Genomic DNA, 16,612 nt, shown 5'->3' with positions numbered 1-16,612 from the left:
ACCCTTTTCCGATCAGTGATGTGTGTAATATACATCATGCATAAGAACACAGGATTGAACAATTTACCTGCAGAAGCAGTCAAACTCACAATAAATTTTCCAGCACTTCAGAATAAAAATATTTAAATAGGTCATGGTGAGTGGAACACTGGGTACCAATAGGAAACATTTGTTCATTTAATTTCTTAGTATTTTACACCACTCTGCTCCTCCCTTCCCCATCTTATCTTTAGACTGGAGGAGTTCCATGGTCAAGAGACTGTTCTGGTCAAAGTCAGTCACTTATTTCACCCTGTTACTGTGGTCTTGTCATCTTTCTTCACCAGCTCTTCTCCTCAATACATCTCTGTGGTACCGATGTCACCTGGTTATATACCCACCTGGTGCTGAACATGCAACTTTCACACTAGAGTTCGGTTTCATGTCTTTAATAGATTTTGGAATCAGCACTTCATAGCAAACTAAACATTGAATTATATACAAAGTGTAGCTATAGTAATATTTGATACTTCATTTTATAAATCACTTATGCACATCTCACATTTGAATAAATCTAGTTTTTTAAGCAACAAACACAATTATTTGTGTAGCGCTAAACAGTTAGAAGGATCGAAGTGCAATTATACCCAGAAAACATTTCCAATCACATAATACAAGATGTTCACATCCTCTAGCCTAACTACAGAAATGAGAGTCTTTTTTAGCATTTAAAATAAATCCTATCCGTCAGAATGACAACTGTATGGACAATTTTTCTTGTCTCTGAGGTTGTCTATGGAAGCCTAGAGGTTGTCTATGGGAGCCTACAAAAATATTGCAGCCAAGGTTATATTAGAGAGGGATTTTATCCAGATTCTTCATCCATGTGGGAGTCATAAACAAAAGAAGCACAATCCACAGTGTACCAAAAGTCTCAATATACCAGAGAGCGTTACAGTGATAGACGAGCGTATAAGTTATTTTTGCTGATTTTCACTGTGGAATAACAACTGGAATGTATTTTATTCAGATCACACAATTGGAAACTGCAACACAACATTTAAAATGCTATACATTAGTCACCAACTGGTTCAATTAACCATTATAACTATGGAGGGCCACTGTAATTTCAAAGGTTTGCATTTACAAGTCATGAAGCATGTTTATCTTCTTTGCTCTGCTCCAGCTCCTTAAGTAGTTCAGCTCCTGCATCTCCTGCTTTCGTGGAAAAGAGAATTGCCCCTTCCTTTAGATTCAGCATCTTTAAGTATTTTGCATAATCTGCATATACTGCATTGTAAAGTTTCTGTGGAATCTTATTAAGGAAAATGCTTTTAAAGTACAACCACATTGCTATTGTCTAAGAATTAAAATTTAGCATGGATCATCAGACATGTATTCAAAATGTTTTTTAAAAAATAATTATGGCTAGTATGTATTTTAAACCAATACAATTCTTAAATCAACAGCACAATCAACTAAAGATAATTATGGACTTATTCTATGTTTTTCTTTGATGTTGCTAAGCAGAATTATATAAAGGTATAATCAAGTTATGGCATTCAATGTTGCATTTTAGGAATCAATAAAGTACTCAATTCACACATAGTAATCTAACCATGTTATAGTATAATGTGCTGTATTTTGAGCAAATGTCCAAACATGTTACTGCAGAACTTTTTTTTCCAGTTTAAAAAAAGTCATTACTGTTTACTCCTTTACAATTTTGTAGAATCATAGAATTTACAGCACAGAAGGAGGCCCATTGTACCTGTGTCCATACTGGATCTTCAACTGGAGATATTTAATCCCAGTTTCTTGCTCTTTCTCTGTATCCTTTTATGTTCTTCCTTTTAAAATATGTGATTCCCTTTCCAATGGTGTTATTGTCTCTCTCTCTCTCTCTCTCAATAGTCGCTTATGGTATAGGATTTCATGCTCTAATAAACCGCTGGTAAAAAAAACCGTCTTCCACAAGAAAAAAAGTGAACACCGTTCAAAAATTCACTTTTACGCAGCTGGGCAAGTTTGCAATAACTGGGCTTTCCAGATTTAGAGCAAAGACATATTCTGCATGAAGATTAATTCCACATGAATAGTGACAATGGACCTGGTGAAACACTGCTATCACTCCCTGTCATTACCTTTGAGTATTATAATAACCTAGGTCAGTAAATTAACATGCAATTTTACCAATATTGTGAAATCATAAAATCTACAGAGTTAGAGCTCCGTGTGTTCTATAATTAAGGTAATCTGTAAACCTGAGGAACAGATGTGTTCCAGAGATCTTCACAATCCTAGCAACAGTGAGAAGTGGATGAACTGACGAATGGATCTCAGCAGCACAAGAACACAATCCACATCTTTCCAAAATGACTTCTGTATCTTCTACGACGCATCAGAAAAAAATAAGATGTTTGGAACTGCAGCTTTTAAAGGGTCCTTTAGTGTGAAAATGGACAACAAAGTATGTGAGGAGATAGGGTGATGTAAGGATCTTAAATAAAACTCGTTTGGACAGGCGAATCTCTGGTCCCAGTAGTTGTGAGCCCATAACACAAACCTGCCTGTAACTTGGTACTAATTGGGCAATTGGTTTGGAAAATGACAACACACTACAGTAGGGGATGTTTGCTGAGGTTGAGGTTAACTCTTTGCACTAGCACAAATCTAAATTAAGGTCTGAACAAACTGTACTGCACTTGGCATTAACCAATTTTGTTTCAGCATGGTTTTAATTTTTGGGGAAAATTATTCCACTACTTCAAACAAAATTCAATATTAATTTAACAAATACAAAAATCTGTATAAAACAGAAAAATGTAACATTGAGGTATAATTTCACAGTCAAAACTTAGTACTATTCCTGTGAAGAGCCTTGGGACGTTTTACTACGTTAAATGCACTATATAAATACAAGTTGTTGTTGTTCTATTATATTAGCACGCCTGCAATTGGTGAAAGAGTTTAGGTAAACTACTGGATTGTTTTCCCTGCACAGAATCTATACACAAAGTGCAAAGTGGAAACATGTCCCATTTTCTCAACTCCATTGCGAGATGAACACAAAATTAACCTTTTCTCATAATAAATTTCACGTCAGTTTACTCACCTCACCAAGTGTTTGTTTGGTCACTCCACCTTCGGAGAGACTGAAGGACTCGTGCGGTTCAGGTTATGCGATCGTGCAAGTAGGTCAGGCAGTGAGAGTCAACACCCATAAAAGTAAAATGGTTAGACTGTTTATGGGACCAAGTGACACTAATGAATTGAAGAACGGATCCACAGCAGACCTGAATTTGTAACACTCCGTAACAAAAGACTGGAAAAAATTGAGATATTTCAGAGCTGAAAGGGGGCATCGAAGGAGACCAGATAGGAGGTATATCAAATAGTAAATGGGGCTGAAAAGATGCGCATTGTTTCAAGTTGAAGGACAAGGAGGCACGAGTTGAAACTGGTGAAAAACAAATTCATGTCAGGAAGTTCGTCCGCACAGGAAGAGTTATTGGGCTCAACTTTCCTCTTTGCCAATTTTTGGTGCCCAGGAGGATTAATGGTAGATTTCTTTGTGCCTGATTGTGCCAAAAAAAAAGTTGGAACTTTCACCTAAGTAAAATTTCATTTTGGCACTGCGGTACCCGAAGTTAAATCTGAGGGTGAAGCTTCAAGTCTGTGCCAAAAGCCGAGTTTGCCAGGGTAACGAGAGACACACTGAGGGAGGTTGCTAAGGGTAATGAGAGACACACACAGAGGGCTGACGCTCCACTTACCTGCAAGTTGAAGTTCATTGGCCAGGGCTTGTCGTGCAGGGGAGGGGGAGATTGCAACAGGACCGGGAAGGGTGGGGACGGCCCACTTAGCCCGGGATTGAAGCAGGACCCGGAGGGGTGGGGGGTCATTCGGCCCGGGATTGAAGTTGGGGGGGGGGGGGGGGGGGGGGGGTGAGGGGGGCTATTCGGCCCGGAGTTGCAGTGGGACCGGGGGCAGGGTGGGCTCCATTCGGCCCAGGATTGGGGGGGGGGGGGGGCTTTTCAGCCCGGGATTGCAGCGGGGCCGGGGGCAGGGCGGGACTTTTCAGCCCGGGATTGCAGCGGGGTCGGGGGCAGGGCGGGACTTTTCAGCCCGGGATTGTAGCGGGGTCGGGGGGCAGGGCGGGACTTTTCAGCCCGGGATTGCAGCGGGGCCGGGGGCAGTGCAAGGCCATTCAGCCCGGGATTGCAGCGGGGTCGGGGGCAGGGCGGGACTTTTCAGCCCGGGATTGCAGTGGGGTCGGGGGCAGGGCGGGACTTTTCAGCCCGGGATTGCAGTGGGGTCGGGGGCAGGGCGGGACTTTTCAGCCCGGGGGCAGGGCGGGGCCATTCAGCCCGGGATTGCAACGGGGCCGGGGGCAGGGCGGGGCCATTCAGCCCGGGATTGCAGTGGGGTCGGGGGCAGGGCGGGACTTTTCAGCCCGGGATTGCAGCGGGGCCAGGGGCAGGGCGGGGCCATTCAGCCCGGGATTGCAGCGGGGCCAGGGGCAGGGCGGGGCCATTCAGCCCGGGATTGCAGCGGGGCCAGGGGCAGGGCGGGACCTTTCAGCCCGGGATTGCAGCGGGGCCGGGGGCAGGGCGGGACTTTTCAGCCCGGGATTGCAGCGGGGCCGGGGGCAGTGCGGGTCCATTCAGCCCGGGATTGCAGTGGGGCCGGGGGCCGGGCGGGGCCATTCAGCCCGGGATTGCAGTGGGGCCGGGGGCCGGGCGGGGCCATTCAGCCCGGGATTGCAGCGGGGCCAGGGGCAGGGCGGGGCCATTCAGCCCGGGATTGCAGTGGGGCCGGGGGCGAGTGCCAAGTACCAGAACAAGTAAGTAATCTTTAATGTAAAGAAATACAAGGAACGTACTAAACATGATCATTATAAACTATCTTTAATGAACAAGACTAAACTGCAAAGAAACAGCTCCGATATAGACTAGAGCGCCGATTTCCTTAAAAACGTACGGTTTGCTGATCGTTACTTAAGGTCACTCTGCGCTGTCCTTAAAAAAAAAAAAATCAGTGTTAGGGAAAATCGCTTAAATGGCTAAAAACGGCGCGGAAATCAGTTTTCACCCAGACCTGCACCAAAATATCTGGTGTACAAAAAATCTAGCGCTGACAGTCGCCGCTGGCATAAAAACTTTGAGGAAAGTAGCAAAATCAAGATTGCTCAAAAAAAATGGCGCAAAATTGAGCCATTTAACACATGGAATGAGATCTTGAATAGGACAGTGGAGGCATAACCTTGGAATAATTTAACAGTCGGATGCTGTGATTGACAGGATGTACGTTTTCTCGATGGATGAGCTAAAATGGAATGAATAGTCTTCCTCAGCTTGTGATTTTGTGATAAAAGACAAAAAAAATGGGTGAATTTATAATAGCAGTCCAACCATGAAAATGTGATTTGGTCACAGAAATATTTAGTTTTGTACCAGTTAAATTAAAAAGGATATGTGACTTTTCATTTATTTCAATAACCCCATATTTGAGACAAGCCTCCAAGAACAGAGCAGCTCTGTCAAAATACCGCATACTGAAATTGGAAAAAAAAGTATATATATTTTTCCAGAAATATTTTAACTCATAACTACTAAGTTACTAACAGAAATAACACCGCAATGTTATAAAAATAAGTGAAGAATTAAAATGTAAACAATTTTAGAAAATTGTAATTAGTCTGTAATTTAAATTATCTAGTTGTTGCTCCTAGCCTAGCCCTACATTATGCACTTTCTTTTCAGCATCATCCTCATTCTACGCTCACTTCCTGGTATATTATTTGATTATTATTTGAATGGGGAGAAATTACAACATGCTGAGGTGCAGAGGGACCTGGGGGTCCTTGTGCATGAATCCCAAAAAGTTAGTTTGCAGGTGCCGCAGGTAATCAGGAAGGCAAATGGAATGTTGGCCTTCATTGCGAGAGGGATGGAGTACAAAAGCAGGGAGGTCCTGCTGCAACTGTACAGGGTATTGGTGAGGCCGCACCTGGAGTACTGCGTGCAGTTTTGGTCACCTTACTTAAGGAAGGATATACTAGCTTTGGAGGGGGTACAGAGACGATTCACTAGGCTGCTTCCGGAGATGAGGGGGTTACCTTATGATGATAGATTGAGTAGACTGGGTCTTTACTCATTGGAGTTCAGAAGGATGAGAGGTGATCTTATAGAAACATTTAAGATCATGAAAGGGATAGACAAGATAGAGGCAGAGAGGTTGTTTCCACTGGTCGGGGAGACTAGAACTAGGGGGCACAGCCTCAAAATAGGGGGGAGCTAATTTAAAACCGAGTTGAGAAGGAATTTCTTCTCCTAGAGGCTTGTGAATCTGTGGAATTCTCTGCCCAAGGAAGCAGTTGAGGCTAGCTCATTGAATGTATTCAAGTCACAGATAGATAGATTTTTAACCAATAAGGGAATTAAGGGTGATGGGGAGCGGGCGGGTATGTGGAGCTGAGTCCATAGCCAGATCAGCCATGATATTGTTGAATGGCGGAGCAGGCTCGAGGGGCTAGATGGCCTACTCCTGTTCCTAATTCTTATGTTCTTTATGTTCTTATGTAGCCAAGTGCTGGTGCCTCAGGAGCAGCTTCCACAAGAACCACCTACAGAAGCACTAATGATCATGACTGTAAGCAGCATCAGTTACACCAGTTTCGGTTATCATCATTTTTGGCCAACTGCCACAAAGCTCCAACAGCGGAACACATCAGCAGTTCAACAAGAATCTTAGCGTTCTGTAAGCTATTCACTAGATTTAATTAACTTACTAAAATTACATAATTAATTTTGTTACATTCAATAATTAAGATACTTGTTGCATTTAATAATAGAATCATACAGCACAGGAGGAGGCCATTTGGCTCATCGTGCCTGTGTCAACTCTTTCAAAGAGCTATCCAATTAATCCCACTCTCCTGCTCTTTCTCCGTAGCACAAAAGATGTTTCCTTTTCAAGTATTTATCCAATTCCCTTTATTATTGAATTTGCTTCCACTAGGCTTTCAGGCAGTGGATTCCAGATCATCATAACTCGCTGCATAAAAATTGTTTCCACATTTCGCCTCTGATTCTTTTTCCAATTACCTTAAAATCTGTGTCCTCTGGTTATTGACCCTTCTGCCACTGGAGACAGTTTTTCCTTATTTACTATCAAAACCCGTCAAGACTTTGAACACCTCCATCAAATCTCCCTTAACCAACTCTGCTCCAGAGATTAAATTCATTATATTTTTGAAAAAAAAACAAAAGCAAATATGAATCAAAAAGTTGCTTAAGAAAACTATTATATTTCTGTCTGTATTGATTAAGTTCTATTATTAAACCCATCCATCTTGCCATATCACTCCCCATATCAACTAGTATTCGATATAAATATAATTTTGTCTTAGCGGAAGCCACATTTCTTACCTGTGTAGCATTTCTGCAACTTTGCTAAAACAGCCCAATGAAAGGAGGACTAGAATGGCTTTGGACTTCTGGTTCACTTGTGGTGAACAAAGATGATCTACCCAACGTTTCAGTACTTCTGCACACTCCGCTGTGTTTAGACGCACCTTTATTAAAGAAATTAAAAAGACCATTCTACCAATATGTACATCTGATCAACAGGATGAGATGAGTCACAGCACATTCAAGGAGTTAACAGGGCACTCACATGAGTGTCCATGATCTTTTAAGTACCACAATTTACTCAGATACATAACCATGGCAGATGAGAACAACATTCAAATGATTCTTACATGGAAGAAAGACTTGTTTACTATGTTATGCATAAATCAATAATGGCAATTTGCAACAGTCTGCCATGAATTCTCAAATGCATCTCTTGATACTTGTGCTTTGCAATTTGACTCCTCAAACAGTAGCAGACAAATGTTTAATGCTCTCATGTGAAATTCCTTTATCTGCTATAATACAGAAGTGCCAACCCATTTATTTTTTGGGTTGAAAAAGTGGGGAAAGGAAATTTCATATGAACAAGCTCATATGCTAATATCTGAAATACGTAATTTCAAAAATTATTGCTAAATAGGCAAGAGTCAGTTGTTGCTTTCCATATATGTTATGTTCAGGACTAGATTTTCCTATGTTCCTAAAATATAAGTCATATTCTCCATTAATTATGGCATTTGGTACTTCTGATAACTAACTGACAGTGTTACCCAAATTTTTAATCTTAGTTAATATACACTTAAAGTTACAGTAACTTTTCTACTAGCCCTGGCACAAGTTCCAATATGAAAAAGTAGACGTCCATCTGAACTGGATGAATGTCTGAGAAGATTAACTTTTCTGATTCCCACGAGTGTGTAACAAGCTTTGCACTACTCAATTACATGCAAGGCATTTTGCAGTGCAAAACATGCCATGTGCCATGAATTAATTAAAAGAGCGAATAAAGTTATGATTAACAGAGGGTCTTTTATTCCGTTGCTTGATAACTGGATTTCGACTAGAACTTGTAACTGAAACAGATACCAAATAACTGAAACCTGTCATTAATTAGAAACATCTGTCTTTTTTATACTGGCCTGAACACGGGACATTGAAAACTGTCACACTATTTAAAATAAAAATATACAATCATATTTTACAAAATGAGCACTTTAGTTATTAGAACTAAAAGAAAAAAATGGAAATGCACAAGTGCGTCAGCAAATGAAAGAGAAAAAATAGGGTAATGGCCCATAATTTATGGTCTCTGTGGTAGTGTATGCTCAGCGTACACCATTGTCAGCCTTCTGAAAGGCCCCGCAAGTTCCGGGTTTCTACATGCGCAAAATCCCGGGACTTGCGATCTGTCAAGGTACGCCTTGACAATTCGTCCAAACCGACTAGAAATTCACTTTTGTTGACACAGAGCTGGGCTATTTGCCCAATTACTGCCCAGCAAATGCCGACACAAAGCTCTTGCGGCTGGTAAAAGCAGGCATAAGGGCCTGCTTTCACCAGAGTAAGGGTTATTATAAATCTTAAATTAAAAAGTAAAACATAAAAAATGACGCACAAACACTTACAATTAGTTTATACAAATCTTGGCCTGGATTAAAATGTTTATTATTTTTTTAAAAATTAACATTTTTATTGTATTCGCTGTAATTAATTACTCTTAATTACATTTGAAAATCAGAACATTTATTTTTATTACAGATGTCTAAATTGTTCAAATTATTTGGGGATTCCAGTTGGGATCATGGGGATTCCATTCATAAATGGAATCCTTTCTCATTGAAGGATCTGGCTCGTGATCCCAGGGACGCTTCCGAACCGCCTGTGTCCCTGGGATCCGTGGGCCTTTAAGCAGGCGTATACTTTGAGGCCCACGACCCAAACTCTCCTGTGCTGTGGAGCCAAGAGGCAAGTTCGTAGATCTTTCATGGTTCGGAGGTGTACTCTGGAGGTATGCCTCTGACCACAAATTCAGGGCCGATATTTCAGATGAATATTCTTTGTGTAAAAAGGACTCTGTTATCTTCCTATACAATTCTGCTGGAGGATTTCCAACCCTGAAAATGTAACCCATTTCTCTTTCCAATTTTAATAGTTCAAGTCAATTCCAGTATTTATTCCTATTATTTGAACAGTACTCAAGAATAGGAAGACATCTCAGATCACTTTACAGTTTAGCCGACAAGAAGCACTGAATGCAAGCAGGAGCAGACAGGGAGAAAGGAAATGGATTAGGGTGGCACACTCAAATAGGAAGGTTTTGAGAAGAATTTTGAGAAGAAATTGAGCAGACTAGGCCTATATTCTTTAGAGTTCAGACAAATGAGGGGTGATTTCATTGAAACATACAAAATTCTTACAGGGCTAGACAGGGTAGATGCAGGGAGGATGTTTCCTCTGGCTGGGGAGTCTAGAACTAGGGGTCACAGTCTCAGAATAAGGGATCAGCCATTTAGAACTGAGATGAGGAGAAACCTCTTTACTCAGAGGGTGGTGAATCTTTGGAATTCTCTACCCCAGAGGGCTGTGGAGGCTCAGTCTTTGAGTATATTCAAGACAGAGATCGATAGATTTTTGAATATTAAGGGAATCGAAGGATATGAGGACAAGTGGAAAGTGTTGAGGTGGAAGATCAGCCATGCTGTTCTATTTTTCCAACCAAAGTGGATAATTTCACATTTCTCCACATCTTTATATTCCACTTGCCATGTTCTTGCCCATTCTCTTAGCTTGTCTATATTACCTTGAAGCCTCTTTGCATCCCCCTTACAACTTACATTCCCACCCATCATCAGCAATCTGCGGGAACCGTTCTAGAATCTATGGAATTTTGGAAGGTAGCTAATGTAACCTCGCTAGTTAAGAAAGGAGGCAGAGAGAAAACGGGGAATTACAGACCAGTCGCAGGGAAAATGCTAAAAAGCATCCACTATCTCTATAGCGACCTCTTTCAAAACCCTAGGATGTGGGGATTTACCAGCTTTCAGTCCCATTAATTTCTCTGGTACTACTTTTTTTTTTACTAATACTAATTAGGATTGAGGCCGAGTGTCCGGACAAAACGTGCAAGCAAAGTCAAGCTTTGAGGTGATGAAGGCATAGTCTAGGGCTTTGGCAGTGACGTAGGGGTGGAGGTAGGTGCTGTTGCAGAGGGGGAAGAAAGCAAGCTTAATAAAGGAGATGTGGGGAATGAAGCTGAGCTCAAGGTTTTGCAACTTGTGACTCAGCTTGAGGTGGCAGCAAGGGAGGTTGATGAAGTCAAGGCCAAGGCATTTAGGCATTGGCAAGAACCAAACAATATGGCTTCAGTTTTGTTGACATGAAACTGGAGGAAAAGCAGTTGGAGAGTTGGCTCGAAGGAGGAGGTGGACAGGTAGAACAATGTGGAAGATAACCCCATGCTTTAGATGATATCACCAAGGGAAAGCATACAAGTTGTGAAGAGGAGGGGACCAAAGATGGACCCTTGATATACATCTCAGGTGATCGTGCAAGCAGAGGGGAGGAGAAGGCATTGAAGGGAATGCAGTGCCTGTGTGTTTAGCATCACCTGGCTGGAGCTGAGAAAGGACAATCTGGGGGGGAAGAATCTTACGGGGGGGGGGGGGGGGGAAACAGAACTTCAGCCTGGACGCAGTCCTTCAGGGCCACAGAGAGAGGGGCAAACGGCACTTTGGTCTTTCTTCACTGACAGCAAACTCTCCATGTCGATTAATCTTGGTGTGTAAAAAATGTGTCCCAGCTGCTCAGTTGTTGATGCCAGTTCATTGGATATATTCAAGAGGGAGTTAGATATGGCCCTTACGGCTAAAGGGATCAAGGGGTTTGGAGAGAAAGCAGGAAAGGGGTACTGAGGTAAATGATCAGCCATGATCTTATTGATTGGTGGCTCGAAGGGCCGAATGGCCTACTCCTGCACCTATTTTCTATGTTTCTACGTATGAATAGAACTAGGCAACAGCAGTCCCACGGAGGTGAAATGCAGAGGAGAGATGCTGGAGTGATGGCCAAGGATGTTGAAGGCAGCAGAGGGGTCAGCAGGATGAGGAGAGACAGAAAAGACAGATTATTGAATCAATATTTGCTCTGTTGTGTCTAAAATGAATTATGAATTGTTACCTTTGCAAGCCATGCAGCTCGATTCCACTCTCCATACGTCTGCAAGTATCGACAAGCATCCACAGCTTTATCTATGAGACAAAGCAGCTGGACTCCTTCTGCAAGGATAACACAAAATAAAAATACTGAAAGTAAATGAAAACACCAAATCAGATGTACAGCATGAGTATATCAGTAAATCTTTACAGGTATGAACAATTCAAATAGATATTGTTAAAAAATTTTTTTTTCCATAATCAGGTACGGAGATTAAGCATGAACCCTTTAAGGCAAAACCAGATTAAGAATCCCTGGCGTCCCGGACACCAAGAGCATTAAGAGCCCTCCGCACCCCCAGCAACAGCAAGTGTCAGTAGTTATATTGTAACGAATCGGTCAACTCTACTTCGCCCCCCTACTGACAATGGGCCATATATTGCGGCCTCTCCGGGTACGTACGACGTGTGCACGCGTCCGAAGAGGCCCCACTAGTTCCGGGTTTAGGCGCGCAAAGCACATGCACCTAAACCCGAAACTTGCGATCTGTCAAAATTTCTCTTGACAGATCCAACGCATACGAAAGTAAAGGGCCTCCGCAGGCAGGGAGTTGGGCAACTTGCCCAACTCCTGCCCAGCGAACATCCTTAAAACTCTTAAGTTGGTAAACGCAAGGCCTGCTTTTACCAGCGTAAGAGTTTTAAAAGATAGAAAAATTAATTTATATTAAAAACCCTGTCCATTAAGGTAAATTTATTTTTAACCCTATTAAAACATTTTTTTTTTAAATTCAAAAAAATATATTCAATTTCAATGAATTTTAAATATGTGAGGTTTTTTTTAATGTATTGTGTTTGTGTTTTGGGGGTATTCCCATTCAAAATAATGGGAGCTCCATACAAACGGAACTCACCATTACTATCAATGAGAATATTCCATGTTCATTGGTGGTCCAGGCCCACATGATCCTAGTGATGCGCCTACGCTTCTGGGATGTGTGGACCTCTGCACTGGGCTGCGCATCTAGGCCTCGGAGCCGAAGAGTTAAATCCTCCGGGACCACCAGGTACTTTCGAAAAAATGTTTGCGATCGGAGGCATCCGCCCCAGGAAGCCTCCGACTGCAATTTCTGGGCCAGTATTTTTTAAATACTAGAATATTTTTATCCAGCTCTGCACTGGTGAGTTTTACTAGAGGCCCCCTATTTACACGGGGCCTCTAGCAAGCATCCCATATTTGGCTGGGGCCTCATAGGCTTGTGCATTAATCTGCCTCTGCATTATAGAAACGACATTGAAGCTATAGAGAGCATATCGCTTAGATTCACCAGAATTATGCCAGGGATGGAGAAACTATAGCTAGGAGAGACTTGAGATACTTAGACTGCTTTCACAGGAGCAGAGTATTCTTGTAAATAAATAACTAATGTTCCGATAAATGAAATATATATGGACGTCTTCAAATGTTGTAAAACGGCTGAAGAGGTTTTGCCTTGAATTTCAGGCACCACAGCTTTGTGATTAGTAGGAAGTATGGTAAGAAGCCTAATATTGGCAGATTGGGGGAGGCAGCGGGATAGTAGAGTGCAATGGAAGATGAACCTGGGTTCATAAGTTCAGTATACTTCCCTTGCACCTCTTGGACTTGGGTGCAACCAGGCTTGACTATTGGAATAAAACTCTCCTTTCTGCCAGCCATTAAAGCTTTAGCAGGTGCTTTAATATTATTTGAATTCAAAGTGTGAGATACAGAATACTCTGCATGTGCAGAACTTTGTTTTCCAAATGGTACCGCATGTTGGCAATGTGACATTTGGCAGGTCCCAAAAAAGATATGCACAGAACTGATTCTAACCATAGACTTATGTTTTAAGAATTTTTTTTCCCCCTCAAAATGTAAAATTTCAGATTCACTCAGTTCAAACACGTCCCCTTCCTCCTCCTTCCCACTCCCAGGAGAACCCAAAACTACAGAGTGTTCTAACTCTAGCCTAATCATTGCTTTATACAACATTTCAGCACTTCTAATCTTCCTTTTCACCTCCCCACTACACTTTCTATATTCCTCATGATTATTTGTAGTATTGTTAGTCTGAACGTTGTATGTCCTTTTTGCTTTGTTTAGTTTTAATCTGTTTATCCATAGAATTCTATTTAATGCACTCTCTTCTCATTGTATGGTAACATATTTGTTTTATACTCTCTGCAGCTCACATTTGGAGATATTCTGATACAGTATCCCAATTTAGTGTCCTGGCTAATATTTATCCCTCAATTAACATCACTAAAACAAATGATCTGGTCATTATCACACTGCTGTTTGTGGGAGTTTGTTGTGCGCAAATTGGCGGCCACATTTCCTACCTTACAACAGTGACTACACTTCAAAAGTACTTATTTGGCTGTAAAGTGCTTTGGGATGTTCTGAGGTCGTGAAAGGCGTTATATAAATGCAAGTCTTTTTTATATTGTTGTCGACCCGTTTGTTAACTTTTCTGCCTTAATTTGAGCCAGATCTCTTATCTCACTGTAGCTCGTCTGTTTTCCAGTTTAGCATCTTATCTGATGCTATTTTTCTATTTTTACATTGAACCTTAATTGAGTACAAGCCAGAAACTAATAGGAGACTTAGAAGTGTGAAGGGTGATGCAACAGTAGTTTTTAGATTCAGGAACCAAAAAAACCCCACGGGTGAGTCACAAAATTGCAGCAGATGGCCAATGGAGTTTATGAGGTGCTGTTGGATTTGCCAGATCGGTGTCTATCTGAAGCTTGACGGAGAATGGCATTAGTGGGAATATAAATATAGAACACATTTCTATATTTTCAGAAGACAGGTGCCTGGCTGATGATTTGAAAAACATAAAATTTGAGCGTGTTGAGACAAGGTAAATGCAAATGGTACTCGCAGTGCCAAAGAATTAAATACATTTTTGAATATTTGTTATTCAATTGCACTTTTAAATTGTGTAGTTGTAAAATCTGAGTCAGACTATGTCCTGAAATGGAGAAGTAGAAAAAGTTCTGATAATTTCCCATTATCTATTAGTTGAAGTTTTAACATTTAATTTAGATTACTAAACTTTTTAGACAGACTACCAAATATGACAAGCAGATAGGTTTGTTGCTGCCTGTGAAAATATTTTCAACACTCACATGAATATCCAGTATAAGTAGTTTTTGGTATGCAGAGACCCCTCTAGGATCTCTAGGTTTTAACTGTTTTGAAGTTCAATTTCTTTTGAGATGTTTTGATCTACCTTGGATTTATCATCAGCTGCCACGCATTGCATTGACTGGGAAAGGACTGCAAACCTGGATAGTTTTCTTTGCTTTTCTAAATAACTCGTTCTCTAGGGCCACTGAAAATGTTCCACAGTATTGGCATTCCAATTTAAATCTCCACAACGAATGCCAACAGTATCAAAGCTACTCTGGAGACTGCTATGTGTGAAAAGCGCACTTGTAGAATTTTAAGTAAGCCATAATGTACCTGCTTGAATTTACCTCACAGATAGAAGATTACCTGCTAGCTTTCCATTTGCTATCATGTTAGTAGCTACCAGTTTTATGGTGCTCTGGGAAGGACCCGAAGAAGTAATGGTAGTAACTAGACAAGCTTTCAGGGAGTCACAGTAATAGCTTGGATTCTCTGCACTTGTTTCCAGTAGCAGCTGCACTGCCCTGTCCGTCTGTCAAACATAAACAGTGACATAATAAGGTCAGTCAGCACAATTCAAAGAGCATATATACCTTTTTTTTACCAATACAGCTATTTCCTGTATCTGTAGAGAAGCTATCTTAATACCAGAAGTGGTATTGCTGATTGACCTTAACAGAATCAATCAGCAAGGATGATCAAAGCGTTTTGAATTTAGTACATCTTTTATGCCCGTATCATTTGATGTGGTTTGAGCTCAGAGCTTGTTTTCCAACAGCATTGCTGCTGGTTTATATCCATTTCACCCCTCCCACCAACAAAAACTTCTAATCAGGCAACTATAGCAGAGAAAATATATATTAAGGACTTGAGCATTTTAAAACATTGATTAGAGTTTCACAGTTCTTTGACTCATGTACATCTATGTATTAAAAGTAACAAAAACAGAAAATGCTGGAAATCTCAACAGGTCAGGCAGCATCTGTGAAGAGGCAGCAGAGTTAATGTTTCGGGTCGATGACCCTTCATTCCGACAAAACGTTTCATCGTTTATTAGCCGAGGCATAGAATACAAGAGCAGGGAGGTTATGCTTGAACTGTATAAAACACTAATTAGGCCACAGATGGAGTACTGCCTGCAGTCTGGTCACCACATCACAGGAAAGATGTGATTGCACTGGAGAGGGTACAGAGAAGATTTAGGAGGATGTTGCTGCACTGGAGAATTTTAGCTATGAGGACAGATTGGATAGGCTGGGAACAGAGGAGGCTGTGGGGAGACCGTATTGAGGTGTATAAAATTATGAGGGGCTTAGATAAGAGTTGATAGGAAGGACCTATTTCCCTTAGCAGAGAAGTCAACAACCAGGGGGCATAGATTTAAAGTAATTGGTAGGAGGTTTAGAGGTGATTAGAGGGGAAATTTCTTCATCCAGAGGGTTATGGGGGTCTGGAAGTCACTGCCTGAAAGGGTGGTAGAGGCAGGAACCCTCACCACATTTAAAGAGTACATGGATGTGCACTTGTAGTACCGGAACCTATAGGGCTACGGATCAAGAGCTAGAAAGTGGGATTAGGCTGGATAGCTCGTTTTTGGTCAGCGCGGACATGAAGGGCCAAAATGACCGTCTTCCATTGTAAATTTCTATGATCTACTGTAAGTGCCACACTTAGTTTCTGCCAAACTTTGTTGATAACACCCCATTTGTAATAAAACTGCCCCCCAAGTGACTGTCAGCAACACCAAGAGATTCTCCCAGTATTGTACAACACACAAGGCTGCAAGTACAAATTCCAATCTATTTTATTCCGATTCTCTTTACAAACCTAATTCCCGTAATTTAAACATTAATATTTTAACTTGCAAACAGAAGTTAGACATTTAGCAGTTTATTGATGGTCGA

The 16,612-nt window shown here is 41.4% G+C and overlaps 1 protein-coding gene across 2 annotated transcripts in view; it reads right to left on the bottom strand.

Annotated features, from left to right (window-relative positions):
• Positions 1-307: 307 nt before the first annotated feature.
• The window catches only part of wdr11 (WD repeat domain 11), a 126,063-nt gene continuing 109,758 nt past the window's right edge, over positions 308-16,612 (bottom strand). The window contains exons 25-29 of one of the 2 annotated variants that reach the window (XM_070876672.1): positions 15,075-15,240; positions 11,574-11,671; positions 7,413-7,558; positions 5,460-5,536; positions 308-1,290 (exon numbers count right to left, since the gene is read on the bottom strand). In XM_070876672.1, coding sequence (XP_070732773.1) covers positions 1,130-1,290; positions 5,460-5,536; positions 7,413-7,558; positions 11,574-11,671; positions 15,075-15,240 — 648 coding nt within the window. In that variant the 3' untranslated portion in view covers positions 308-1,129. Of the gene's footprint in view, positions 1,291-4,902; positions 5,001-5,459; positions 5,537-7,412; positions 7,559-11,573; positions 11,672-15,074; positions 15,241-16,612 lie in introns of those variants that run through there. The other variant, XM_070876673.1, reaches the window with a different exon arrangement.

The sequence above is a fragment of the Pristiophorus japonicus genome, chromosome 3 (genome assembly GCF_044704955.1).
Source record: "Pristiophorus japonicus isolate sPriJap1 chromosome 3, sPriJap1.hap1, whole genome shotgun sequence".
Classification (NCBI taxonomy): domain Eukaryota; kingdom Metazoa; phylum Chordata; class Chondrichthyes; family Pristiophoridae; genus Pristiophorus; species Pristiophorus japonicus.
Note: the sequence above shows the minus strand (reverse complement) of the source record. Positions and strands in the feature narration are given on the sequence as shown.